At 39.9% G+C, this 26,427-nt stretch overlaps 1 protein-coding gene across 1 annotated transcript; it reads right to left on the reverse strand.

The window, feature by feature from the left end:
• On the reverse strand, window positions 1-26,427 carry C5H11orf65 (chromosome 5 C11orf65 homolog). The gene is made up of 10 exons (XM_058185013.1): window positions 26,228-26,427; window positions 24,186-24,233; window positions 21,488-21,605; window positions 16,242-16,334; window positions 14,609-14,662; window positions 12,731-12,931; window positions 9,657-9,790; window positions 2,410-2,580; window positions 1,784-1,839; window positions 1-615 (listed from the first exon to the last, which is right to left on the reverse strand). The coding sequence occupies exons 2-10, from the start codon at window positions 24,212-24,214 to the stop codon at window positions 530-532; spliced, it is 942 nt and encodes a 313-aa protein (XP_058040996.1). The 5' UTR covers window positions 24,215-24,233; window positions 26,228-26,427; the 3' UTR covers window positions 1-529.

Below are 26,427 nucleotides of genomic sequence, written 5' to 3' on the forward strand. Positions count from 1 at the left end.
GATTTCAGCAGAGAGACTTGAATGCTCAAATTTTCCAGCTACTGATTAATGGTCACTCAAGTTGTTTATAGATCAATGCCAAACCTCAGCAGGGACCACCTTCTGTTATCACTATTTGAACAATAATATGTGATTGTGTTGTTTCCATATCTTTGCTCACTTACATGTAATACCTTAAGCTTGTCAGAATCAAAAAAAATAATGATTAAAACTAAATCTTGGAGAATTAAGAAATGTTACAAATTGTGTATATTGCAACAGACATGTCATCTATCACAAAATAAGTTCACTAGGAAACTAAATAAATTTAATTTCAATTTTTTTTACATTCATTACATTTTATGTTAATGTGTTAAGGCACATTAACTTGACAAATGCATAGATTTCATCTTTTTATACCAAGTTTCTATTTTTGTCTCCTGAAGTTTTATGTTGATACTGTTGTGACTGATGAATATTCAGTTGCCAGATGTGTTTTTTTTTTCTTCTGCATCTATTAGAGTGAGTTGATAATAGGTCTCTTTTTAGTCTACATTAGCTGAGATTTCATTATTTCTTGAATGTTCTTTGGTATCAGTTCAGAAACGTTATAGTGTTGTTGAGTAAACTGGAAAGCTAAATATAAACATACAAATGAAGAATATTTATACAATAAAACCAAATGTTTATAAGCGCACAAATATATTTTAAAACCATTTACAATGGAAAACTGAATTCAAGGTATTTATTCATAGATAATATTGCATGATAGTGACACAAAGTGTAACTCCCCTACATTCCTAGAAGATATACTCAATTTGGAGAAGAGCCTAATGCTGGGAAAGATTGAGGGCAAAAGAAGAAGGGGACGACAGAGAACGAGGTGGCTGGATGGAGTCACTGAAGCAGTAGGCATGAGTTTAAATGGACTCCAGAGGATGGTAGAGGACAGGAAGACCTGGAGGAATGTTGTCCATGGGGTCGTGATGGGTCGGACACGACTTCGCAACTAACAAAAAAATACTCAATTCAAAGTTACTGAATTTAGATTTATCCTTAAATTATAAAGTAATGTTGGATAGGCATAATCTTTTTTTAAGAAGTTTATTTTCTACAATAACTTGCAAAATAGCACATTTGCATCTGCAATATTGTATTCTATGTCTGTTTTTAGGGATGAGGTTTGAGACCACAAGCACCACTTGAACTTCTGGAGAAAAGATGGCATAACAGACAAATTCAACAAATAGTAATATATATAATCTTGCAACAGGTCATAATTCTTACCAAATTGACTTCAGATATTTGATTGGGCCTAGAGACTTGCTTCTCTAGAAATAATGAAAGCTAAGACTTCAATATTAATATTATTTTTCTGCATTTATAAAATCCACATTTATTTTAGACACTCTTAAAGGAATATATTTGAAATGTTCACATAGCAAATCCCTCAAAAGAAATTCTAACAAAGATCCAAATTTTGTTATCTATGATCAGCATGGCTACCAAAGCAATTCCAGTTCATATTTGTTTTCATCCACTTTTACAGAATACTAATTATGCTATAATTTTTGTTTAATTAACTGAATTAATTAAAATTTTAATTAATCAACCAAAGATTTGCCTCCATAACCTTATACACCTAATTCTACAGAGAGACAGGAATTATGCATCTCTGTGGGATTACAACACTAGCTGCTCTGCCATCGTCACATGTCAGTCTCATGTGCTGCAGGAACCTTTAAATCCAATACTCTTATCTTTAGATTAAAATTATGTAAAGAATGACCAGAAAAAGTTTTACCTTGAAAACTTTCTGAAGTCTTGCTTGTTCCAACTTCTTTCCATAGTTTAACATATCTAGATAAAAAATAAGCACAGTGAATTAAATGGAGCAGGGGTGTCAAACTCTCATTGTCATGGCATCGTCACATGACATTGCGAATCCCCCCCCCTTTTGCTAAACCAGGCGTGGGCATGGCCAGCGCATGACACATCCGGCCCATGTGAGTTTGACAGAGTAATATATATACATATTCCTAGCATCTCACTCTGTCTCTAATACAAGCACACATACTTTTCAAATCTCCCAACTCTCAATGGTTACAGTGTTACACTAAAAATTGCAGTAACAGAATTAAAACCCATCCAAATTGCAAAAACAAAACCAAGGTGAAACAATAAGAATGTGTAAGAGGTGTTACAGAAAAGCTTTTATTAAATAATTTCCTATATTACTGCTTCTCTCTCGTATATTTTGTGATTTGATTGGTGTCTCTGTGTGAGAGAAAGACCGAAGAGAGTGAGTGTGAGTTAATACATTAGATTAACTTATTAATATAAATTGCCAGTAGAAATCAAAAGCTAAAAATGGATAATTTTAAAACAAGATTTAGAAAAGTAATGAAAGGTGAACTTTAAAACCATTACTCGTCATAATTCAATGCATTTGTCCACTTTAACATCTCATCTACTTCCCATTCCATCACTTGATCTATTCCTTCTTTCTCCAGGGACTTGATTAGCCCTTCTGTTGCTCTCTGAATTAAAGCAGTTGCCTCAGGATTCTCTGTTTTAACTTGCAGATTTTTGCCAAAGTACCTAGAGAATAGAAATATGCATTTTCATTCTTAATAGTTACAGCATTTTCATTGATTATTATTATTAAATTTATTTGCCACCCGTCTTGAGGCAACTATATGTCCTTCTCTTCCCTTTCAAGGTAAGCAACGTTATTCAAAGGGCAAAAAAGGAGGAAAGAACGAAAATTAATAGACTTAGTTTGATAGATTAATAGAAATTAATAGAGTTGGCTTCGTCTATAGAGCCAGTGCTTAAGGCACCGGGTTGGAAAGCAGGAGACCATGAGTTCAAGACTTGCCTTAGCCATGGAAGGCAGCTGGGTGATTTTGGGTCAGTCACACTCTCTCCGCCCAGTTTACCTCAGGGTTGTAGGGAAAAGAATAGGAGCAAGGTGAGTGTTCACTACTTTGAGTTATGTTCAAAAATAACAAGGGCAGGAAATGAGCAAATAAATAAATAAAAATAGAAAATTAAAAGCCTGAGGTTAAAAAAAAGGAAATGCAACTAAGTCTAGTTTACACCAACACAATCATTATACTTCCCCAAAGATTTCTGTTCCTGCAAACCATCATTAGTTGTTCAATATCCATATACAACTTCACTGCCTTTTAAGTCTCACCTCCTTGTTTGGAGGGGATTTCATAAACTCCATCCAACGGTGACCTTGTCTTCCTCTGCTTATTTGCTTTTCCTTTACATGTTTTATTTCATAATTTGAACCTCATTACCTTTTTCATATTAGTCATTCATTTTTATATTCAATCAACATTTGGTCTATAGAATACCCATTCATCCTTGATCTAGCCAACATTCACTTCCATCTGCCCAAAGGGACATATAGAGTCATTTTCACTTTTTTCAACAAATACTGATTCCTTGCAACAAATTGTGCTATCTAATTCTATTGCTATTAGCATTTCTACGCTTTCTTCTCTATATTTTGCCATTTATGGATAATTTTAATCCATTTTTGACTTGAAGCACAAGCCTCGACTACAGTAAACTTCATATCCATATTTACTACATTATACAACCCAACATTTGTTGCAAATAATTTGGGTTTTAGCCAACAATGCAGCTTCGGCTGCATAGAAAAATACACATTTCCAAATGAAACATCTCTAAACATCTCAAGCAGTAAGTACAAAGACATAAAATAACCAAGGGGACATTACATATTACCTTACTCCTTATTCAATATTAAAACTATTTCCTAATCTTTCTGTTTATTCTCACATGTGCTTTCCTTCCCTCGTATATTGTTTTTACTGCATTTGATAGTAATTTGCAAATCCCCATTTGTGCAAATCCCCATTTGTGCAAATCCCCATTTGTGCAAAACAAGGATATTCATGTTTTATTTAATGCAAAAAAAACATCCAACAAATTTGTCACATTCACATTGTTTTCAAAAACCTACCGAAGAGCAAAACGCTCTTTTGTATTGTGACCCAGGCCCAAGTAGGTAGTAATAAACTCAGTCCGTGGAAAAACAAACTTTTATTTGAACATCTGGGAATTACTTCATTCCCAGCGTCATTCAACTCAAAGTAAAACAAATACCTCCCAACACAAATTCTTCAGTTATCTCACAAACCTTAGTCCAATTAGGCAAACTGCCAAAAGCCCTTCCTGGCAAACATCCAGAAGCCACAAAAACAGATGTATATGAAGCAGAAGACGAAGCAGAGGATGCAGCTACAACATTGTTTTCCGGCAAAGCTGAAACACCGGTGCTGGTCTGTTTTAAGCCTTATGGGAGGGGCCAATCATCTCTTGGCCCTACTCCCGAGTTGTCCTCTCTGCTTGAGCTGCTCTTGCCTTCTGGCAGCTCTTCTCATACGTGCATTAGGAAGAGGCTCCTCCTGTTCCTCTGCCTCACTACTATCAGTCTCTGGAGGCTCTGGAGTCCGCACCTCACTTCCCAATGGCCCTGGCCTCACCTCAGCCTCATCGCTGTCTGACTCTGTTGCCAGCTCTGTAGGCTGCTGATGGACCACAACATTCTGTGCTTCCCTTGCTCAATATAAAACTTCCCATATTTTGCCCACTGTTATTCCTCACATTGTTTTGATCAAAATTCTTCCAAATACCTTCACTGACACATAATAAACTAATCTCCTTCGAGTTTTTGTATTAATTCTGGTGCTTTCTTTTGCAGAGGGAAGAATAACCTTTTTACAGTGACCAGGCACAGGTGCAGTCTACACCCATATCTCACAAGTCGCACAACCATTGGGTTAAGAAAATCAAATCTACATTTAACACTTCTTTTGCTACATCATGGAGAGCACTGTTTCGTAAACTTGGCAACTTTAAACATGGCTCTGTGTGTGTGTGTGGTGTGTGTTTGTGTAATTCTGGGAATTGAATTCCGCTCATCATAAAGTTACCAAGTAAAGTCAATGGGAAGACAGCAGGAAATCACAAGTAGCGGTAATGCAAGATCCTCACTTAATGACCCACGTGGTCCTTGCTAAATGATGGTAACCAGGACTACCGAACTGGAAGCACTAAATAGCACCAACACAAGGTTTTCTAAGTGGCACAAACACAAAGCTTTTCTATTTATAACAGTGTTGCTTAACAATGAAATTTTCAGTCCCAATTAACATTGTTAAGCTAAACTGTACAGGTAGTCCTTGATTTATAACCACAATCGAGAACAGAATTTCTATTGTTAAGCAAGGTGATTGTTAAGTAAATAGCACACAATTTCACAACCTTTTTTCCCATGGTTGCTAACAGCAACAACTTGCAGTTGTTAAGTTAATAATACAATTGTTAAGTGAATCTGCTTGAGATTGACTTTGCTTGTCAGAAGCCATCTGGGAAAGTCATAAATGGCGACCCCATGACCCCCCAGGACACTGCAGTTGGGACAATGCAACCGTCATAAATACATACAAATCGGCAAACACCCAAATTTTGACCAGGTGACTGTGGGATGCTGTGAGAGTTGTAAGTGCAAGTACCTGTTGCAAGTCACTTTTTCCAGATGGTTGTAACTGAACCATCGCTAAATAACAAAGTTGAACACTACCTGTACAATGTGTTCAGATGGCAATATAGCTTTAATTTCTTTGAAACCATGTCAATAATAAAACATCCAACTGTAGTTTTCCAACACATGGCTAATCAGCCTTGAGGAAAATAATAGCCTTTGCAAAGATTAATGTTTTGCGACATACTTCGTAGCAATTAATTCATTTATACAATACAATTCCTAGACAGTACAATGCAAGGTGAAAAGTGAAGGACACGTGTAGCATTTAAACACTCTGCAACAGGGGTGTCAAACTCAAGGCCCAGGGCCCAGATCCGGCTCGCGGGATGCTTAGATCTGGCCCGCAGGGCTGCCCTGGAAACAGCAAAACAAACTGGTCTGCAGTGCCTCTGCCAGTGAAAACGGAGCTCGGGAGCGCGGTGTGCGGCTCTCCCAAGCTCTGTTTTCACTGGCAGCAGGTTGCAAGAAGCAGTTGCAGCTGAAAACGGAGCTCGCAAGGGCCGTGGGCAGCACTCCCAAGCTCTGTTTTCACTGGCAGAACACAGGCGCCCCGGCACGAGTGATGTCAAGCTGACCACGCCCACCCAGGCCATGGCCACCCCAGCCCCCAAAAGTCAAGCACAACCTTGATGCGGCCCTCAATGAAATCGACTTTGACACCCCTGCTCTACAACAATATGATGAAAAAAAAATGATTCTGAAAAAACTCGGCATAATGAATTATCAGGACTGATCTCTCAGCAAGAAATTCAAATGGTTGCCTAGGGAAGCACGATTTTTAAAGAACAACTACTGCACAAAGCACACTGTGACGGATGGACTGCAACTTTCTCTGCCATTAAAAAAGCCCATGGCATGTTCCAGTAAATGCATCCCTATATAATGGAACGAAAGCTCATTCTCTGGTTTCTGCTCTACCAAAGTTTACTGACTGATTCTGAGTCTGCACCATATCTTGGCAGAAACTATGTGTTCATTGTTCACTGTGAGAATGGTACATCCTCTGCTGCTCCTATATAAATTAGACAGAAACCTGTGATCTTCAGGTGATACTGAACTTCATAATCCCTGAGAATTGGAGCTGCAACTGACAAGATACGATCTCAAAAGCCACAGAGTTTTGATGCCACCCGGCCTCTCATCTCTTAGGAAAACACCTTGTTCACCTGTGGTGTTAGAGAACTGGTGCTCTAAGTTAGAAATACCCACAGCTACTCACAAAATACACACTTGGAAATATGTAATGACTTCAGGCTCTCAGGAAGGCAATTTCAATTTTAACAACTCCACCCAAACTGTTTATTTGTGTATTAGAATTAATTTAGCTAGTTGAACTGACAAGCAAGGTATCTAAAGGAACACCCCAACCCACCCCCAAGCACTGGAGGGCACTGTTGTATAAGAAGCGGTCTTCTTACGAAAGACCATGCTAGAACATGGCAGGCAGTCTTCAAATGCCGATTTAAACCTGCACTGTTTTATTGTTCTATTTAGACATAAATAAACAAACACGCAAACACCTAGAGAGCCACTATGTTTGACTAATATAGTCTTTCCCATTTTTTTTAAATTTAAAAAAATTAAAACTCATTTAAAAAATTTAACTTACAACCTTTTAACTTATCTCAACATATCATATATGATCGGTCTCATTCGAGACAATGATGAAGCCGCATATAGACGGGAGGTTGAACAAGTAGCCTCGTGGTGCGACCGGAACAATCTGGAACTGAACACCCTCAAAACTGTAGAAATGGTGGTAGACTTTAGGAGAAACCCTCCTATACTTCCACCTCTTACAATACTAGACAACACAGTATCAACAGTAGACACCTTCAAATTTCTAGGTTCTACCATATCTCAAGACCTAAAATGGACACCTAACATCAAAAACATCATCAAAAAAGCACAACAAAGAACTGCCGAAGGAGCTGCTGATTGAGTTCTACAGAGAAATTATTGAGTCTGTCATCTGCACCTCTATAACTGGTTTGGTTCTGCAACCCAGCAAGACAGACACAGACTTCAGAGGATAATTAGAACTGCAGGAAAAACAATTATTACCAACCTGCCTTCCATTGAAGGCCTATATGCTGCATGAGTTAAAAAGAGGGCTGTGAAAATATTTACAGACCCTTCACATCCTGGACATAAACTGTTTCAACTCCTACCCTCAAAATGACTCTACAGAGCACTGCACACCAGAACAACTAGACACAAGGACAGTTTTTTCCTGAATGTCATCACTCTGCTAAACAAATAATTTCCTCAACACTGTCACATTTATTAAGTCTGCACTACTATTAATCTTCTCATTGTTCCCATCACCCATCTCCTTCCACTTATGACTCTATGAATGTAACCTTGTTGCTGATATCCTTACAATTTGTATTGACTGTTTCCTAATATGATTTGATTGCTTATTTGTACCCTATGACTGTCATTAGATGTTGTACCTTATGATTCTTGACGAATGTGTCTTGTTTTTTTATGTACACTGAAAGCATATGCACCAAAGACAAATTCCTTGTGTGTCCAATCACACTTGGCCAATAAAGAATTCTATTCTATTCTATTCTATTCTATTCTATTCTATTCTATTCTATTCTATTCTATTCTATTCTATTCTATTCTATATATGGTCTGGTTAGTTACTGTGGAAATACAGTTGTTTAAATATTATACACATCGTCCAATGTGTTAGGGTTACAGGTAGTCCTCAATTTATGAACACAGTCGTGACTGAAATCTTGGTTGATGAACAAAATAGGTCGTTAAGCAAGATGCCCACGTGACTGCGTCACTCACAATTGCAATCCCAGTATTCCTGGGTTGTTAAATGGAGTAAAAGAACTGCCTGCTGAATTCAACTCCCCGGGAAAGAAACCATTCCAGTGGGCTGCATCTCTGCCAAAGAATTTTGGCTCCCCTTAGTATGCAGAAAAGAACTGCTCTAACGGGCCGTAGAAACAGAGCTGGCATCTTCAGGATTGGCGCTCCTTTTCTCCACCTCACCAAAGGAGTTCAACTCCCCTTGGTAGGCATCTTCTTCAGCCAGCTTCCAGAAGCAAGACAGAGTCCTCTCAGCAGGCAGCAACAACTTGTAACTTTCCCTGTTGGCTTTCCCACTGACTTTCTGGGGAAGCCAGCTGAGAAGATTGTGAAGGGTCATCATGGGGCGCCTGGCCACCAGTCATAAATCTGAACAATTTTCCAACCACCCAGAGTGCTATCCTGTAACCATGGAAATGGGGGAGGAGGCAACGTGATGCTATACAGCGGCTTGGGGGGGGGCGGTAAAATACCCCTTTTAGAGGCAATTGTAACTTCAAACAGTCATAATTTGAGGACTACTCATATAACTTTTGTTAGTTTGACTGAATTTGAATCAGTGATGACTTCAGCCTATCAGGTTGGCATTAAGTGGAGGAAGGTTAACTTGGAGGGATGGTTTGCCTTAGTTCTGTTGCCCTATTAGATCACAGGTTTTTTTGAACTTTTGCAAAAACTGGATGGATTTCCATGAGGATAAGGAGCCGGGGGAAGTCAATTCAAATAAAATGAATATTCTGTCACTAGAGCTTTGCCTTTTGATCAGGGATTACAGACAGTGGTGAAATTCAATTTTTTTTACTACCAGTTCTGTGGCCATGGCTTGGTGGGCGTGGTAGGGGAAGGATACTGCAAAATCCCCATTCCCACCCCACTCTGGGATCAGCCAAAGGTGGTATTTGCTGGTTCTCCGAACTACTCAAAATTTCCGCTACCGGTTCTCCAGAACCTGCTGATTACAGAACCTGCTGATCACCCCTGATTACAGATATGTTTTTTTAAACTAACAGGTTCCCTTGCCTGAAATTGCCTCCCCAATCTAGATGAATGTAGCCAATAGAATTGGCAGAAATGGTTAACTGGTGATTTATGGCAAGCTATTTCCAGCTGATGAATAGCTCTAGCTTAATCATGATGGATTACCACTATATTAGCATAATATGGCTGAATGAATGATAATTAGAAACCACTAAGCTGATAATAAAATGAAAATTGACCACACTCGTGTTTGGAATATCAAGTTGCTGTAACTCACATTTTTTGCAGCCATTCGATTTTTCTTGCCTTTCTTCTTTTCACCATGTTCCGTTTCCTCTGCTGAGGAGAATGATGGAATTCCTGGATTTTTGTATTGTCTTTCGTTGTTAAAGGGTCCACACCCTTCCAATACTGAAATACATTGTTGAAAACCGTTTCACATTTATCAGAATTTTTAAAATCACTTATCAAGGCTAAATACCTTTCAGACAAATACCTTGCAAATACCTTGCTGTTCTGTCTCAGCTCCCCTCTCTCTACCAATATGCTCCGGGGTTTTTTAGGGCTCAACTTGTTGATGTTTGCAGAGACAGACAAAATCTGGAGTTTGGCAATGGCTGTATTTGAATAATCTGTTATGTTAAAAGGGCAGGTTGCTAAATTGACATTGATATTCCCCCTTCCATTCTACATTGCGCTTCTTCTTAGGTTGGCAACTCTTAACACTGCTGTGACTCAGTTGGTTGAAATGGGCATTACACAAATAAAAGGAAGTATGTTAAAAGCCATGGGACTGAGGTGGCTCAGTGGCTAAGACGCTGAGCTTGTCGATCGAGAGGTCAGCAGTTCAGCAGTTCGAATCCCTAGTGCCGAGTAATGGGGTGAGCTCCCGTTACTTGTCCCAGCTTCTGCCAACCTAGCAGTTCGAAAGCACATAAAAAATGCAAATAGAAAAATAGGGACCACCTTTGGTAGGAAGGTAACAGCATTCAGTGTGCCTTTGGCGTTTAGTCATGCCGGCCACATGACCACGGAGACATCTTCAGACAGCACTGGCTTTTCGGCTTTGAAACGAAGATTAGCACCGCCCCCTAGGGTCAGGAACGACTAGCCCATATGGGCGAGGAGAACCATTACCTTTACCTTATGTTAAAGGTAAAGGTATCCCATTTCCAGTTGTCAGATTCTAGGGGACAGTGCTCATCTCTGTTTCTTAGCCAAGCGAGCCAGTGTTGTCCAAAGACATTTCTGTGGTCATGTGACCAGCATGACTAGATGCCAAGGTGTACTGAATGCTGTTACCTTCCCACCAAAGTGGTACCTATTTATCTACTTGCATTGGCATGCTTTCGAACTGCTGGTGGGCAAGAGTTGGAGTGAGTAACAGGAGCTCATCCCATTCCAAGGCACTTGGGTCCCAAACCCAGACTGTCAGCTTTCCAGCTGACAAGCTCAGTGCCTTTAACCGCTGAGCCATTTATACTAAGGTTTAACCAGATGTTGTGGTTGATTGGAATTTGTTGGTTGGGATTTTTAGAAATTTTGACAAAATTTGCCTGTAAACTAAAATCCCCTTTTGGAATTCAGCAACCCTATGGAGATGCATGTTATTTAACTTTTTAGCTTAATATGCAAAAGCAGTCCCAATTGAAGAGAAAAAAAAAAGGAGAAGGCTATGATAGCTAATTATATTTCCTTTCAGAAACACCTGAAGCAAAATTGTAGGAAATGACAAGAACTTTTCTGTTTCGGATCAGGGTTCTCTGATATAAATCTTCTAAAAATACCCCTACATTCTGAGTTGGTAGCATAATACAGCCTTTTTGGTACAAGTAGTCCTCAATTTACAGCCATAACTGAGCCCAAAATTTCCATTGCTAAGTGAGCTTTGCCCCATTTTTTGACCTTTCTTGTCAAAGTTGTTAAATGAATCACTGCAGTTAAGTTTTTAACATGGTTGTTAAGCGAATCTGGATTTCCCGCTGACTTTGCTTATCAGAAGGTCGCCAATGGTAAATCACGTGACCCTGGGACACGGCAACTATCAAAAGCAGATGCCAGTTGCCAAGTATCTGAATTCTGATCACTTGACCATGGGTTTGCGGCAAAACAGTTGTGTGAAAATTAATCATAACTCACTTTTTTCAGTGACCTTGTAACTTTGAACAGTCACTAAACGGATAGTTGTTACTCAAGGCCTGCCTGTAATCAGTGGTGGGATTCAAATAACTTCTGTAACAGAATCATAAGTGCTTGGAACACTTTACCTGACTCTGTGGTCCCTTCCCATAATCCTAAAAACTTTAACCAAAAACTTTCTACTATTGACCTCACCCCATTCCTAAGAGGAACATAAGGGGCGTGCATAAGAGCACAAACGTGCCTACCGTTCCTGTCATATTGTTTTTCTTTTCTTCTTCATATATATATATATATATATATATATATATATATATATATATATATATATATATATATATATATATAACAAATAAACAAACAAACAACCGGTCCTCTGCCCTAATAATTTCTTCCAACGACCAGTTCAACAAACTGCTCAGAAAGTTAACAACCGGTTCTCCCAAAGCGATGCGAACTGGCTGAATCCTACTACTGCCTGTAATGCTGTATACTTAGTAAGATTAAGCTGTAATGCTGTATACTTAGTAAGATTAACCTAGCAATAGGTTGATTTGTAAATTAAAAGCAAACTCATCTTTTAAAATAAAATGCCTGACATTAACCTGTAACCTTTCAGAAGTCAAGTTAGGAAAAAAAGTCATGTGAGGAAAAAAAGGAGTGGAGACAAAACACAAGAAGGCAGAAACAGAAAAAAAGAATAGATAGGACGGGTTGAGCTGTAATTGGTTGAATTAGGCCAAACAATTTCTATAGTAGTAGAAGTAGAACTGGAGCAGGGATTGATGGAATAGCTGAAAGGGAAGATAAATTTCCTGATCACAGATAGTCTCCCCTTTGTCAATTGTTGGGTAGTTGGAGATCTGTAATACAAATTAGAGCAGAAGTGGGAAATCATCTCTACTTCAGAAATTCTCTCAACCACCGTATCATATTTCTTGAAACCTGGAAAGCTCAATAACCCTCCACAAAAATGGAGAAAATACATAATAGAAATAAATACCAGCTCCTTGAATCATTCTTTGAAGAGATTTGAAGGCAGCCCCATATCATTTTGCAGGTTTTATCTGTGCTTTTAACAATAACAAACACAGCCACCGCAACTCTTTGAAATGCGTCAAGTGGAAGGAAGTCACCATCACAACCTATGCAAACAATCTGGGCAATCATAAGAGGAACCGAGTGGAGAAATTAAAATATTTACTGTCTTACTCTAATGGAAAGAAGTCTCCATCCATTATTCTCGATGCGTTTATACCAGTCATCAGTACTTTCACTGACGCTTCCTTTCTCCAACTTTCTTGGATTTGGTTTGGTTGCAATCTTCGCGTAGTCTTTGGGACTATTTGCGCATAAATCCACAATAGGTCTATGAGTAAATATTTTATAGTATATGCTGGGAGGAAACTTTTCCTGCAAGGAAATATCCAGTTTAAAAAGTTGTAAATGGAAAACATGTTGGGGTCGCTGCAATTTGTTTTTACAGATCCTTAGGAACATTCTCTGTAAGTGTCTATTTATTAACAGAATGAAAAGATTCTGAAACAGCTCAGAAGCAGACTGGAATTATTTTTTCTTAAAATGCACTTTTGTGGGCCCTGAGACAAATCATCCTAGAATAATTTTGGAAGCTCTATTATTTGCATAAAGGGCAAAACAGGCACATAGTATGTTTGTTAAGCGTGAAACAATCCTGAACCGTATATACAGTACTCTTAAATAAGTTTTCTGACCTTCAAAATCCTTTCAATTCAACCCCAGCAACACCTATCACAAAATGGAAATGATTCTTAAAATCATAAAAGGCAAATCAAAAACCATCACAAAAATATAATAGCCAATAAAAACAAATGGCAGTTTCTTGGTAGGCTGCACACAAGGAATTTGATTGAATCTCTGCTGGAACTTGAATGAGATGGCTTCCTTCTTTCTCATGAACTTCTCAACCACTTCAACTATCAACGGTATTGATAGCTCATGACCAAGTCTATATGCCCCTTTACTAAGACACTCCAAGAATGTATATTGTTTCAATGAATGCCAAAGCAGTTGGGTGCTCAAAAAACACAAATTTCGATTCTAATACTGAAAGCCAATTTGTTGCAATGGTTAAGGAAACCAAGAGTCCATGAGTTCTAGTCCCATCTTAGGCACAAAGCGCAACGGATGACCTTGGGAAGGTCACCCTCTCAGCCAGGGGGTGGGCTTCAGCTCCTTTAGCAATGGGTTTGCTGTCCCATTGCTGGATGGGTGTGGCCATAGTGGGCGTGACCTAGTCGGCCGCCTGCACCATGGTGGGGGTGGGGGCGTTTTTTACCCTCTCCAGGCTCTGGAAGCTTTCCTCGAGCCTCCGGGAAGGCAAAAACTGCTTCCGCTGGGGTCCAGAGGCCCTCCAGAGGCCAGAAACAGGCCCGTTTCTGGACTTCTGGAACTTCCAGGCGGCCCGTTTTTCACGCTCCCAGATCTTCCATGCGGCCCCTGCACTTACCTGGAATGATGAATGGGTAACATGGAGACTCCTGGGAGAGGAGAGGCGGGGTGGGTGTCGACAGCTAGGAGTGGCATTTGGGGGTTCGCCGAAACCCGGCGATCCTTGGATAGAGGATTGCCCAAACCTTGCCGAACCCCCAGGAGCCCACCCCCTGCTCTCAGCCCCAGGAAGAAGGAACTAGCAAACCACTTCTGACATCTTGCCAAGAAAACCTCAAGGACTTGTCCATTGCAAAGAGTCAACAGTTACTTGAAGGTGCACACACAGACCAGTCTAATTATCAAGCTTTGTTCATTGTGTAAAAAGAAGAAGAAATCCTGTTTTAAAGACGGATCTGCCTTCAGGTTTTTTGCTTACACAGATTTAAATTCTGCACTCTACTAACAAGTGTCCTGGCATAAATTTACAAATACTCACAGTACGCTTTTTAAAGTATGAAAAAATGTGTTCTTGGTAAATTTACATTTTGTGTGATTATATTAATGTGCAAACCTGCACATGTGCACAAAGACACACAAACATACATTTATGAACAGGCACTCATATTTGCACACTTGGTTTAATTATTATTAATATATAACTATTACAGGTAAACTTACCCCACCTAGTCTGAATTTAATATGAACTCCTGCTGCAGCATCTAAAAATTCTGCCTGTAATCAAACAAGATTTTACATGCGATAGCATGCAAAAACTAAAAAAAAAAAGTTAACAAACTTCATTACGCTATATATCAAAAACAGTGATAGAATATTACAGCTTTATAAAACAAAACCTTTTTTATTAGAAATAAAGAATAAAACAATTGACTTTAGGACCTTATTTTTAACAGGAAAGATGACCTTGCTTTATTTTACGTAATTCCTGAAAACTAGGTTTAATTTTTTAGAGAGCCATTTTCATTTGTCATTCTATATTTATTCTGAATCAATATTGGCAATCACAGAAAATCCCAATTTGGCTGTTGGCTACTCTGGGCAGAAAGGAACAGAGTTCTGTCAGCAACTCAGCTGTGAGTGCAACTGTGCAACTGTGCAGGTTTCCACAACAGCCAGAACTCTATCATCCTTTAGGATAGAGGTTGGCAACTATAGCCTCTTTACAATCTGTGGACTTCAAGTCTTCAACTTCCAGTGTTGCTAAGCCAGCGGGCTCAGGAATTCTGGGAATTGAATCCTAGGGGGTCATAAAAGGGCCATAGTTGCCCATCCCTTCTTTAGGGTCTCATTTCCCATTTCTTTTGACAAAGTAGAAGAGCAATCTGACACCGATCCACCTTTATACAGGTAAGCAGAATGGTCTATCAGCAGATCCAAGCAAGCTATGTTCGTTGTGCTTTTCCACGCAAAGCTGGAGCCTTGTCTGAGTTCATTCCAGTCTTTGCATGGCAAGCCAAATATCCATTTGCCCAGGCTGAGATGAAGTGACTGTTGGCAGTAATTCTGCTTTGCATATGCAAATTTGTGACCTCCTGCCATAAATGGTAGTTAGCAGTAAAAAGAGAAAAAAGGGGGTTTAGCACATAGATATGTAGCTTTTAAATGATACCATTCAACAATATTTTGGTGTGGCACCAAATTATAGAGAAGATGAGAGAAGGCCAACTCCACTGCAGTGGTGGTATTCAGCTGGTTCTATCCGGTTCAGGAAAACCGGTAGCCCACCTGCCCGGACTTCAGCATGTCCAATCTTTGACTCTCTGCGCATGCGCGGAAGGCTTTCACATTCACATTTGTGAACCAGTAGCAAAGGTAAGTGAATACCACCCCTGCTCCACTGGTATGGACGTATCCAGAGGGCAACATCTTCCACCGTGGCTAAGACTGCCTAACAACTAGAAGTCAATGGCCGGCAACCTCGCAGACAACCAAAACAGAGATGGCAAGATACCATCAACAAAGCTACGCAAGTTGCAGGGTCAGCGCCCTGGAGACACAGCTGACTGTGCAATGTGGTGCTCAATGATCTGAAAAGCAGACCCTGCACTTGCAGGAATACACTAGGAAGGAGGAGGAGGAGGAGCAGGAGGAGGAGGAGGAGGAGGAGGAGGAGGAGGAGGAGGAGGAGGAGGAGAAGAAATGTAGCTTTTAAATATTCACTACAACCTTTGATTATACAATGTTAAGCCACGTTAAATGGCACACTGCTTTTAATGTTACACATGTCATGGAACCTTGGATCAATTATAAAAGTGTGAATGCTTATTGCTTACCACTTCATTTTAGCCCTTACCTCTCTAGGCTCAATGTACTTCATAAGATGGGAAGGTTCCCCATACTGCTTAAAGCCTATAAGCTCTTTATAGTATTCAAATACACCCATATCCTGGAGGGAATAGATAAATGCAGTCTAATTATAAATACAACTATTACATTTGCTGACACTTTGCGCACATTAAAATTTCACCCAGGCTTCCCCTGACAAAATTATTAATTCATATTGTGCTGATTGTATGTTATGGTGTCCAAAGAGGTGGTGAGATTTATTTATTTATGTGCTTACATGTTTATTACATTTCTATAGCCTCTTACCTCAACCAGTGACTCTGGCCAGCTGCCAGTTCTAGAACTTTAAAAACAAGTAAGGCAATAAAAATAATATTATTTAATATTTAAATAATTCTATTTAAAATAATAGAAACATTCAAACATAAATGTATACAGCAGCCAAGGTAATTAACCAATTAATAGTGCAGCCGCATATGGGGCTCTTAACACATTCAGAGCCCCAGGCTCAGGTACACAGCCAAGTTTTAAAGCCGTACAAAAGGATAGCAGGGTTGTGGCCATTCTAATCTCCAAGGGGAGAATATGCCACAGAGCAGGGGCTACTGTGGAAAAAGCCCATCTTCTAGTGTCCCCCCTTTCCCAGCCGACATTATCTGGCTAATGGGGCCTGCAGCATGCCCAATCTGCTGGATGGAATTAGATGGGTAAAGAGTGTTGGAAAAAGGCAGTCCCTCAGGTAGCCCTTCATCTTTATTTATTTATTTTTACTTATTTTATTTGTCAAGCATAACAGATAAAAGTATAAACATAATTTGAATACATGAAAAGGATACGAGTAAAAAGAAATGGAGATGAGCACCGCCCCCTAGAGTCGGGAACAACTAGCACTTATTTGTTAGGGGAAACTACCTTTACCTTAAAAAGGAACGTTAGGACAGGGACGGTAGGCACGCTGGTGCTCTTATGCACAGCCCTTACAGACCTCTTAGGAATGGGGTGAGGTCTACAATAGATAGTCTAAGGTAAAGGTTTTGGGGATTTAGGGAAGAAACCACAGGATTTGGGGAAGAAACCACAGAGTGTATTCCAGGCATTGACCACTCTGTTGCTGAAGTCATATTTTCTGCAATTGAGTTTGGAACGGTTTATCTTGAGTTTGTATCTATTGTTTGCTCATGTATTGTTGTGATTGAAGCTGAAGTAATCATTGACAGGTAAGACATTGTGGCAGATAATTGTATGTATTACGCTTAGGTCAGACTGAAATCGGCGTAGTTCTAAGTTGTCTAAGCTCAAAATTTCAAGTCTGGTGGCATAAGGTATTTTATTGCGGGTAGTGGAATGGAGGACTCTACTTCTCTATCATGAAATATCTCTGGACTTTCTCAATTGTATTAATGTCTGCTATTCAGTGCAGGTTTCAGACAGATGAGCTGTATTCAAGAATTGGTCTAGCAAATGTTTTGTGTGCTCTAATTAGTAGTACAATATTACCAGAGAAGAAGCTATGCAAGTTTATTTATTTTATTTATTTTTATTTGCATTTATATCCCGCCCTTCTCCAAAGACTCAGGGTGGCTTACACTATGTTAGCAATAGTCTTCATTCTATTTGTATATTTATATACAAAGTCAACTTATTGCCCCCAACAATCTGGGTCCTCATTTTACCTACCTTATAAAGGATGGAAGGCTGAGTCAACCTTGGGCCTGGTGGGATTAGAACCTGCAGTAATTGCAGGCAGCTGCTGTTAATAACAGACTGCATTAGCAGTCTGAGCCACAGAGGCCCCTAGTTTAGGTTAACAACTCTTAATACCCTTTTGGCAGTGTTGTTACAGAATATATTAAATATATTTGAATATTTAAATATTTTAAATATGAAAAAGTATGTGTTCAAAAAGAAGCTCAAGTATTAAACAGGAGGTTGGAGTCAAGACTGTAGATTAGCAGTTCTCAACCTTTACGATTCCGCGGTTAATGGCAGCCGCAACGGCGGAAGCATAAGAAAAAGGAAGGTTTCACATGCACAACCTAATCCCGTGCCATGCACAAATTGAGTTTCACGTGCTCGGCTGTCACTTCCATGGTCAGATTCCACACCGGCCACAAACCGAGAGGTTGGGGACCCCTGTCATAAATGACCCCTTCTGACTATAATTCAACTCATCATGGCTCCACATTCTCCATATTAAATAGAGCTCTTTTATATTTTTTAAATTCACTATTGGTTGCCAAATCAGGAAAAAGTGTAAACAGTTGCCATAGCTTGATTAACCAAGATTTATTGAATAAATCATAATTGGCTGGCTTCACACATTCTCTTAAACCATCAACCACAGCTTACAAACCAAAACTGCTCAATTCCCATATCACGGTCAGCAAAGAACTACAACTCACATCATTGTTGATTATGATGTGTGAATCCCTGGAGCGATGGGAAGGACCGAGTTTTTTAATAGATATAAGGTGCCTCCATCTTCTGCAGCTTCAAGTCTTCAGCCACAAAAAGGAACAAGTGTGTAATATCAGATGAAATCAGATGCAATATGACCTCTTGTCCCTTAAAAATGCAACAATTTTGGGACCCACAGGTACCAATCCATCCAAATTGAAAGACAAAAAGGACAAATATAAAAAGTGGAAAGGGGGGCAAATAACTAAGGCAGAATATCAGCAAATAGCCCGAGCCTGTAAAGATGAAGTGAGGAAAGCTAAGGCTCACAATGAACAAAGGCTAGCAACAAAAGTAAAAAATAACAAAAAAAGCTTCTTCCAACATGTTAAAAACAAGAAAAAATTCAAGGAAACAATTGGCCCATTGCTGGGAGAAAGTGGCAAGAAGATGACAAGCAACAGGGAGAAAGCAGATCTAAACTCATTTTTTGCATCTGTCTTTACACAAAAGGAAAAAACAATCCAACCTATCAAAAACAGCACTACAAAAAACAGATTAGAAACACAAGTTAAAATAGGGAAGAAAATGGTAAGTGAACACCTGTCTACCCTAGACGAGTTCAAATCACCAGGACCGGATGGATTACACCCCAAGGTTCTGAAGGAACTGGCAGGCGTGATCTCAGAATCACTGAACTATATCTTTCAAAGATCCTGGAGCACAGGGAGCTGCCAGAGGACTGGAAAAGAGCTGATGTAGTTCCCATCTTCAAAAAGGAAAAAACAGATCCAGGAAACTACAGACCTATCAGCCTGACCTCAATACCGGGGAAGATTCTGGAAAAGATAATCAAGCAACGAATCACCGAACACCTAGAAGCAAACAAAGTAATAACCAAAAGCCAACATGGGTTTGTCAAAAACAGATCATGCCAGACTAATCTTATTGCATTCTTTGACAAAATGACAAAATTAGTAGACCAGAGGAATGCTGTCGATATAATTTACTTGGACTTCAGTAAAGCATTTGATAAAGTAGACCATAACCTACTACTAGATAAAGTAGAAAAATGTGGGTTAGACAGCACCACCACCAGATGGATTCGTAACTGGCTGACCAACCGCACTCAACGTGTAGTCCTCAACGGAACTACATCCACATGGAGGGAAGTATGCAGTGGAGTACCCCAAGGCTCTGTTTTAGGCCCAGTACTCTTCAACATCTTCATCAATGATTTGGATGAGGGGATAGATGGGTAACTCATCAAATTTGCAGATGACACCAAGCTGGCAGGAATAGCCAACACTCCAGAAGATAGATTCAAGTTACAGAAAGATCTTGACAGACTTGAACATTGGGCGCTATCTAACAAAATGAAATTCAACAGTGAAAAAAGTAAGGTTCTACATTTAGGCAAAAAACCAAAATGCACAGGTACCGTATATGTGGTACCTTGCTCAATAGTAGTACCTGTGAGAGGGATCTTGGAGTCCTAGTGGATAACCATTTAGATATGAGCCAGCAGTGTGCAGCAGCTGCTAAAAAAGCCAACACAGTTCTGGGCTGCATAAACAGAGGGATAGAATCAAGATCACGTGAAGTGTTAGTACCACTTTATAATGCCTTGGTAAGGCCACACTTGGAATATTGCATCCAGTTTTGGTCGCCATGATGTAAAAAAGATGTTGAGACTCTAGAAAGAGTGCAGAGAAGAGCAACAAAGATGATTAGGGGACTGGAGGCTAAAACATATGAAGAACGGTTGCAGGAACTGGGTATGTCTAGTTTAATAAAAAGAAGGACTAGGGAGACATGATAGCAGTGTTCCAATATCTCAGGGGTTGCCACAAAGAAGAGGGAGTCGGGCTGTTCTCCAAAGCACCTGAGGGTAGAACAAGAAGCAATGGGTGGAAACTGATCAAGGAAAGAAGCAACTTAGAACTAAGGAGAAATTTCCTGACAGTTAGAACAATTAATAAGTGGAACGACTTGCCTGCAGAAGTTGTGAATGCTCCAACACTGGAAATTTTTAAGAAAATGTTGGATAACCATCTGACTGAGATGGTGTAGGGTTTCCTGCCTGGGCAGGGGGTTGGACTAGAAGGCCTCCAAGGTCCCTTCCAACTCTGTTGTTATATTATATTATATTATATTATATTATATTATATTATATTATATTATATTATATTATATTATATTATATTATATTATATTATATTATATTATATTATATTATATTATATTATATTATATTATATTATATTATATTATATTATATTATATTAAATATGTAGATGTTTACATAAATACGCTGGAAAAAGTATATTACTCAAAAAGCATATTACTCTAGAACAGGGGTATCAAACTCAAGGCCCGAGGGCTGGATCTGGCCCTGGGGGGTACTTAGATCTGGCCCAAGGGGCCACTCTGGAAACAGCGAAGGACCGGCCCACGGTGCTTCTGCCAGCGAAAATGGGCTCCCGAGCTCTGTTTTCAGCTGCCAGGGCCTCCTGCCAGGGCCTCCTGCAACCCTCTGCCAGTGAAAATGGAGCTCGGGATGGTCCCTCCCAAGCTCCGTTTTCACTGGGAGAGGATTGCAGGAGGCCATGGCAGCTGAAAACAAAGCTCAAGAGCCCATTTTTGTTGGCAGAGTGCTCAGGTCGCCACAGGTACCCTCGACACGAGTGATGTTGAACTGGCCATGCTCACCCAGGCCACACACACCCAGGCCACACACACCCTGCCCCCCCTGACATCAAACAGAAACCTGATGCGGCCCTCAATGAAATCGAGTTTGATATCCCTGCTCTAGAATGAAGGATGAGAAGTATGTTTGAAGTATTGTTAACTTACCAGCCATTTTTTCCAGGTTTTTTGAATGATATGTGCTGCTTTATCCCTTTTCTCTTCTTTCTCATCATCAAATAATTCTATCAGATCCTTTGGATTTATAATATGTTTTCCAGAAGTTCTTAAAATAAAATTTCCATGATACCATTTATGCTCTATTATGAAATAATTATTTGCATAATAATATTGGATTTTTTTTTCATTTTAAAATTCCCCTTTTCAACACTACACAGCCATGAAGAAGAGTTTCAGTATGATATAATTTACATAGAAGTGCAAATGACTTTTAAAAATGCAACTATAAATAGGCCAAAACCAAATCTGGATAAATGAAATAAGGACTTCCCTGATGATGAAATCACAACCAGCAGCTTAAGCACCAATCTTCAGTATTCGGGACAATGAATACAGGTCCATGGAGACAACTTAAGGCAGTGGTAGTCAACCTGATCCCAACCACCCACTAGTGGGCGTTCCAGCTTTCATGATGGGCAGTAGGGGTTTTGTCTGGTACTGAAGCACTTTCCTTTTTTAAAATTTAATTGACTTTTTAAAAAAATTTCATAGCATTATTTAAAAACATTTTCATTAGGTTTTCATAAAATTCCCTGTGACAATTTAAATTTCTGAAAATATACTATTTGCATTGCCCGTGCATAAGTTTAGTTCATGTTACGTAAGTGAAACTAAATGGCGCTATAGTGTGACCGCAAACAAAAGAGCCTCGTCCCAGAATAGCTCGTGCATCCCCCCCCAGCTGTAACAGAAAAGCAGAGCTGGTAGCCGGCGCCCTCCCCAAAACCTACTTTATAAATCACCATTACTGTGGAACTGGTGGGCGGTTAGAAAATTTTACTACTAACAGAGATACAAAAATGGGCGGTAGGTATAAAAAGGTTGACTACCCCTGACTTAAGGTTTTACACCAAGCACTAAGCGCTAATAGTCAGGTGACCATGCAGAAAGTAGGGCCTGTGGTGGGATTCAAATAGTTTAACAACCGGTTCTCTTCCCTAATGATTTCTTCCAACAACCAGATCATCAAACTGCTCAGAAAGTTAACAACCGGTTCTCCCGAAGTGATGCGAACTGGCTGAATCCCACCACTGGCCTGTGTACATAGCAATAGCACTTATACTTATATACTGCTTTACAGTGCTTTATAGCTCTGTCTAAGCGGTTTACAGAGTCAGCATATTGCCCCCAATAATTTGGGTCCTCATTTTACCGACCTCAGAAGGATAGAAGCAGTGGTGGGTTTCTACTGGTTCGCCCCGGTTTGGGCAAACTAGTAGTGGCAGCAGTGGGAGGCTCTGTCCACCCGCCGAGACGTCATTACGGACACTCTGCGCATGCACAGAAGTGCTGTGTGTGTGCGAAGGACACGCGCACACATGTGTGCTCCCAATTTTGAACCGGTAGCGAAGGTAAGTCGAACCCACTACCGCATGGAAAGCTGAGTCAACCTTGAGCCTGGTGAGATTTGAATTGCCAAATAGCAGGCAGCCGGCAGTCAGCAGAAGTAGCCTGCAGTACTGCAACACCTAGAGGACTCATAAAACCTAGAGGACTCCTAGAAGAGAAGAGTTGAGACCCACCACTTTTCAACTTACTGCCCTAAACCGCCTCAGCCACTAGAGCAGTGCTTCTCAACCTCAGCAATTTTAAGATGTCTGGACTTCAACTCCCAGGATTCCTCATGCTGGATGGTGAACTTTGAGAGCTGAAGTCTATCTATCATAAAATAGCTGAGGTTGAGAAACGATGCACTAGAGAAAGCTCCACTTAAGACAACTTGGAGTCTACGGCCTGAAAATGAGATATCTTATTTTGCAGCCTTCTCAATTCAATTCTACTTTGGCCACCTAATGAGAAGGAAGGACTCAATGGAAAAGAGCCTAATGCTGGGAAAGATTGAGGGCAAAAGAAGAAGGGGACGACAGAGAACGAGGTGGCTGGATTGAGTCACTGAAGCAGTAGGTGTGAGCTTAAATGGACTCCAGAAGATGATGGAGGACAGGAAGGCCTGGGGGAACGTTATCCATGGGGTCGCGATGGGTCAGACCCAACTTCGCAACTAACAACAACAATTCAATTCAAACCTTTATTGTCAATGCACAACATGTGTATAATGAGATTGGCTGAGCTTCCCTTAGTGCATCCCCCCCAACCCAAATACATCTCAATAACTCACAGAGAAAGAAGGAAATCCCTAACCCAGTAAATCATACTAACAGACACACAATTGTATACACATATACAGGTATGTGCATAACATTACATTATATTAAATTGCACCAATGTCAACATGTTGCACGTTGCGCCAGCCCTGCGACTCTATCATACTACGTAGTTGTGATGTTATGTTGCATTCAGGAGTCTGACAGGCCACGGATAAAAGCTGTGTGTTCTGAGTGTTCAGTAAGTGGTGAAAACTGTATAATTTCCCATGACACTGAAGCAGGAAAAGTTCAAGGATTATAGTTTTACAATAACCCCATTACAATTGACAAGAAGGAAAACGTCCCTTAATCCAAACACCGTTAGCTTTGTTCACTTGTGTCAGTTGGACCCAGCAATGTAAACAGTACACCCCCTCAAAATTATACCATGCATCTCTCCAGAGTAAACACTAAAAGATTGCCCACCCTGCTAAAAGATGTAAATACATACTCCTGCTATGATATAATTACAGTCTTACCCATCTTTTTTCTCGAAGCCGTCCTGCATTGTAGCACTATGTTTGGTGCTGGGGGAAAAAAATCAAAACTGTAGATTACTATGTAATTCATGACTTAGGAAAAAAACTGCATGGTTTGGTATTTTATATTATGAAGTGGGATAAGGTTGGGATTGGTGTTTGTTTATTTTTTTGTATATTGCTGAATAGCACTCATTTAGGTAGATGAACACTGTGGATCATTAGCACATCTAAAAAGGATGAAAAGAAAAAAAATGAAAGGCTACATCATATAAACTCTTTAATACTGAAAGAAGAGAATATTTGTAGCTCAGAGTTGAACAGAGGACCTTGGTGCTCTATGAGTTTGATGGGTTTTTTTGCAGACGTTTCATTACCAAACTGGGTAACATCATCAGTGCTCTACTGAAACATCTACAAAAAAACAACAACCACCAAGTTCAGAGAGCACCAAGGACCCAGCAAATTGTTTAGTCTGCGGCAGTATTTATTAAAGTATGGTCCTATGAGACGTCTTAGTCTCATAGAGGCCTCTGAAATCAAAATTATTTGTCAGCCTATTTGTTGAAAAATAACGCATTAAAATTCCAACAAACAATTGTGAGATGAAATAGCAGCAGCAAACGCATCCATTTTCATTTTTAAGATGGTAAATATTGATAAATATAACCCCTGTAAACAAAAGCTCTTTGATGTTCTTCCATAACTTTTTAAAAGAGGGCTCCCAGAGGGAAAAAAGGTTAAGAAACTTGATCTGTAGGTTCCTTATACTGTAGTTACTAATAGATTTCAGCAATTGCACTGTAAGAGTTCTTTTTATCACATTTTTATAGTCTGAAGCTCTTACTTTGAAATAATTATGGCAATAAATTGGTACTTAACCAATACCTTGTTTTATTGTGCTTTGCTTTATTGAGCCTTTAAAAAGATTATAACTTGTGAAGGCTCAGATAATGATTTTTAGGAATAAAGCATTCAGATTTTAGAACTTTCTAAGAATAAAGTATTTTTAAATTGAGGTACATATTTTGGGTTTTTTTTTAGACCTAATACTATTGTACATTGAAGGGAATACAGTATAGTGTAAATATAACTTTTATGTGCTCAGGAAACCAGGACATTCATGTGATTTGCTTTATTGTGATATTTGCTTTATTGCGGGTAGTCTGGATCTAAACCCGCAACATCTCCCAGGTATGCTATGGTTTAAAAAGTGTGTGCAGTAATCCAGAGACGAATAAAAATTTTCAGAGCATATTAGATGGAATTATAAGTGTTTCGTCATTTAGGAAACAACGTAGAAAGATGACATCGAGTCCCAGACATATCTAGATTAGATTATTCTTGCAATCAGCTGTACACTGTCTTATAAGGTGGTTTTCAACCTTTGAAGATGTTTTTCAACTTTCCATTGGTTAAAATCAGATTACATGCATACATTAATTCCTTTGTTATTAAGTCATTGCTATTAAGTACTGCCAACTCAATTCAAGATTCTTCAAGGCCCAGAGTAAGCAGCTAACTCTGTTATGTTTTCCATAGGAAGCTGGACGCTGATTAATTTCAGAATTACACTTTATCAAAGTATGGTTTATTTTCTGAAAACCAGAAATATAATGGTTTCTAATCTAATGAAAGACCAAGTAGGATCTACTTTGCTGCTGGTGTCATCCTGAAACACTGAGAGGTCTGTTTCATCTTCAGTGTCAGGGAGTTGCATAATACACACCAGGAAAACACACAAACAAACAAACAAACCCAAGCACCAAATCTGCGAACGCAACAAAGCTCTGCCTAAAGCTATTGCGAGTTTGGCAGGTGAGTTGATGGACATTTTAACTCAGTGTTCCCCAAACTTGGCGGCTTCTAAGATACGTGGACTTCAACTCCCAGAATTCCCCAGCCAGCATGGCTGGCTGAGGAATTCTGGAATTTGAAGTCCGCATTATCTTAAAGTTGAGAAATACTGTTTTAATCCTCCCTGGTTGCAACCCTGTTTCCCCTCGGCCGTCCCGCTCCCTGCTTGCGATCCCGAAGCCTGCCTGATTAAGGTGGAAGCGGGCCGGAGCCCAGCGGTGCCCTTCGATCTCCGGCGGAAGCGACTTTGGCCGGTCGTTGGAGGCGTTTCGGTTGCCACAGCAGCCACCTGGCAGCGAGACACAGGCGGCCGGCCGGGGAAAGGAATGCGGCTGGCCTCAGAGACCGACGCTGCAAAGAGTCGGGCGTCTCTTTCTGCGCGGTT

The sequence above is a fragment of the Ahaetulla prasina genome, chromosome 5 (genome assembly GCF_028640845.1).
Source record: "Ahaetulla prasina isolate Xishuangbanna chromosome 5, ASM2864084v1, whole genome shotgun sequence".
In the NCBI taxonomy this organism is placed as follows: Eukaryota; Metazoa; Chordata; class Lepidosauria; order Squamata; family Colubridae; genus Ahaetulla; species Ahaetulla prasina.